The sequence below is a fragment of the Hylobates moloch genome, unplaced genomic scaffold, assembly GCF_009828535.3.
Source record: "Hylobates moloch isolate HMO894 unplaced genomic scaffold, HMol_V3 SCAFFOLD_7820, whole genome shotgun sequence".
NCBI classification, from domain to species: Eukaryota; Metazoa; Chordata; class Mammalia; order Primates; family Hylobatidae; genus Hylobates; species Hylobates moloch.
Genome location: NW_026660095.1, coordinates 1 through 3,246, shown reverse-complemented (window position 1 = coordinate 3,246; position 3,246 = coordinate 1). Strand labels below are relative to the sequence as shown.

General features: G+C 50.5%; 1 protein-coding gene across 1 annotated transcript; it reads left to right on the top strand.

The window, feature by feature from the left end:
- Nucleotides 1–6: 6 nt before the first annotated feature.
- On the top strand, nucleotides 7–859 carry LOC116465662 (putative POM121-like protein 1; the record flags this gene model as incomplete). The annotated part of the gene is made up of 1 exon (XM_032148650.2): nucleotides 7–859. A coding segment is annotated over one exon (853 nt), but the record flags the coding sequence as incomplete, so codon positions are not given.
- Between the last annotated feature and the right edge of the window lie 2,387 nt (nucleotides 860–3,246).

Genomic DNA, 3,246 nt, shown 5'->3' with positions numbered 1-3,246 from the left:
CACGAGAGATCCCAGACCTCCTGGACGAGCTCGTGCACCAAACGCAACGCCATCTCGAGCTCCTACAGCTCCACGGGAGGCTTCCCGTGGCTAAAGCGGAGGAGGGGGTCAGCCTCATCCCACTGCCAGCTGACCATCAGGTCCTCAAAGACAGTGAGTGAGGACAGGCCTCAGGCTGTCTCTTCGGGTCACACCCGGTATGAAAAGGCGGCAGACATAGCACCAGGGCAGACACTTGCCCCCAGGAATGGCTCCCCCAGATCCCAGGCCTCTAGGCCCCGTAGACGCAAGTTTCCCCTGAGGCCACGCAGGCGAGGGGAGCCCCTGATGCTGCCGCCTCCCTTAAAGCTGGGGTTCCGGGTCACTGCTGAAGACCTGGACCGGGAGAAGGAGGCTGCGTTCGAGCGCATCAACAGTGTACTGCGGGGAGAGCCCAAGGCCATCTGGGACTGCAGACCCTCATGGCCTTCCCACGCTTTGTCCTCACTTGCAACAGGGGCTTCTGGTCTGCCTGCTGTCTCTAAAGCACCCAGTATGGATGCACAGCAGGAGAGACACAAGTCCCAAGACTGCCTGGGCCCAGTGGCCCCCCTAACATCTGCTGCAGAGGTCCCCTCTACAGCTCCTGTGTCTGGGAGGAAGCGCAGACCATCAGGCCTCCTGTTCTCCTCCTCAGATCCCCTTCCTGCCACCTCTTCCCACTCCCGGGACTCAGCCCAGGTCACCTCGCTGATTCCTGCCCCCTTCCTATCTGCAAGCATGGATGTGCACATGAGAAGCCCAAGCCCTGGCACTTCTGGAGCCAGTTCCAGCCCTCCAGCCACACCCATGGAAATTGAGAGTAGTGAGGTGGACCCAGGTCTCCATTCTGTCAGAAGAAACCCTTTAAAGAGAAAGGCCCAATGGTAATAGGGCACGGGGGCGGGGGGCCTGAACACCAGGGGGCCCCCAAGGCAGTGCACTTCCATGGTGACTGCGGGACCTGGCACGGGGAGCAACTCTGTTGGGTGGCACTTTTGTCTTTACTTTCTATCACACCCCTGGGGGACCATTTAAGCCAACGCCCACAATTGCAAGTCGGGGATCCAGTGCCACTGCAAACAAGGCAGGCTTCACGGGCAAGTGTGGCCCAGCTTCTGACCCTAGCAACCCCACTTCCCGCGTGGGCACAGCAAGGAGGAACCTGGCCTCTAAGGCTCCCTCATGCGCTGTCAGGACTTCTGCTGGACACAGGTCCAGTGGGCCATCCTCCAGCTCATCCTTCTCCATGTGGGGCTTTTGAGCCCGTCATAAATTCCTTGCTTAGAGTGAGATCCAGAAGAGTTTTCTCTAGGTTTCCTTCCAAGATTTTTGTAGTTTCGTATCTTAACATTCACATTTAAGTCTTGAATCTATCTCGAAGTGATTTGTCTATATGCTGAGAGATTAAGGGTCCAGTTTCATTCTTCTGCATGTGGCCATCCAACCCTCCTAGTACCATTCATTGAAGAGGGTGTCCTTTCCCCAGCGTGTGTTTCTGTCAGCTCTGTCAAAGATCAATTGGCTGTGAATATGTGTCTGTCTTTCTGGGTTCTCTCATCTGTCCCATTGATCTAAGTGTCTAGTTTTATGCTAGGATTATACTATTTTGGTTACTATGCACTTGTCAAAAATTTTATAGTTCTAATTTGCAGTGAAATGGGATGCCTCTAGTTTTGTTGTTTTTGCTGAGCATGACTTTGGGTCTTTGAGCTCTTTTTTGGTTCTTTTTTATGAATTGTAGGACTTTCCAATTCTGTGAGTGATGACATTGGTATTTTGGTAGGGGTTGTATTGAATCTCTAGACTGCTTCGGGCAGTGTGGTCATTTTAATGCTATGAATTCCTTCCATGAGCATGAAATGATTGTCCATTTCTTTCTGTCCTCTTAAACATTTTCATCAGTGTTTTGTAGTTTTCCTTGTAGAAATCTTTCACCTCCTTGGTAAAATCTCTTTTGTGGCATACATTTTTCCATGTTGTTGCTATTGTAAATGGGATTGCCTTCTTAATTTCTTTCCCAACCAGACCATTATTGGTGTATAGAAATGCTGATTTTGTTGTTGTTGTTGTTGATTCTGTATTCTGCAAATGACTGTATTAATTTATTTATCAGGTCTAGGGGTTTTCTGGTGGAGCCTTTACATGTTTCTAGATCCAAGATCACATCTTCATCAGACAAGAAGAATTCGATGTCCTCTTTTCCAGTGTGGATGCCTTTTATTGTCTTCTCTTGCCTGATTGTGTGATGTCGAATAGGAGTGGTGAGAACGGGCATCCTCGTCTTGTTCCTGTTTACAGAGGAAATGCTTTCAACTTTTCCCCATTCTGTAGTAGGTTAGCTATGGCTTTGTCGTATCAGCTTTTATTATTTTCAGGTATGTTGTTTTGTTTGTTTGTGTTTTTTGAGACAGAGTCTCGCTCTTGCCGCCCAGGCTGGAGTGCAATGATGTGACCTTGGCTCACTGCTACCTCCGCCTCCTGGGTTCCAGCGATTCTCCTGCCTCAGCCTCCCGAGTAGCTGGGATACCTGGCGCATGCCACCACGCCTGGCTAATTTTCGTACTTTTAGTAGAGATGGGGTTTCACCACGTTGGCCAGGCTGGTCTCGAACTTCTGAAATCCGGTGATCCACCCACCTCAGCTTCCCAAAGTGCTGGGATTACACTCGTGAGCCACTGCACCCAGCCCTGCCATTTTCAGGTATGTTTCTTCTATACCTAGTTTATTTGTTCCTTGTTTCAAGACACGGTCTCGCTGTGTCTTTCGTGTTGGAATACAGTGGCACGATCATAGCTGCAGCTTTGAACTCCTGGGCTGAAGCCACTTCAGCCTTCTGAGCAGCTGAGACTAGCAGTGCATGTCACCAGAGCTGGCTAGTTTTTATTTGTTTGTAGAGATCTATGTTCCTCAGGTTGGCCTTGAACTGTTGATCTCAATTGATCCTCCCAGCTCAGCCTCCCAAAAGCACTGGGTCGACAAGCATGAGCCACTGCCTGGCACAGAGTCACATTTTAACATCACATCCTCACTGCTGGGCTCAAGTTTTGGCAGTGACTGAAAACCCTAAGGGAGAGTTTCTGGTCAGGCCCGGCCCAGTCTGTGCATAGGAGGGGAATGGAAAAATGGCCTGTGGATGGTTCTTTTGGAGAACTGGCCAGACGAGCACTGAGACGCCGTTTCCTGGAATACAGGGCCGTGCCATGTCCAGCCCAGCTGCCAGGTCCA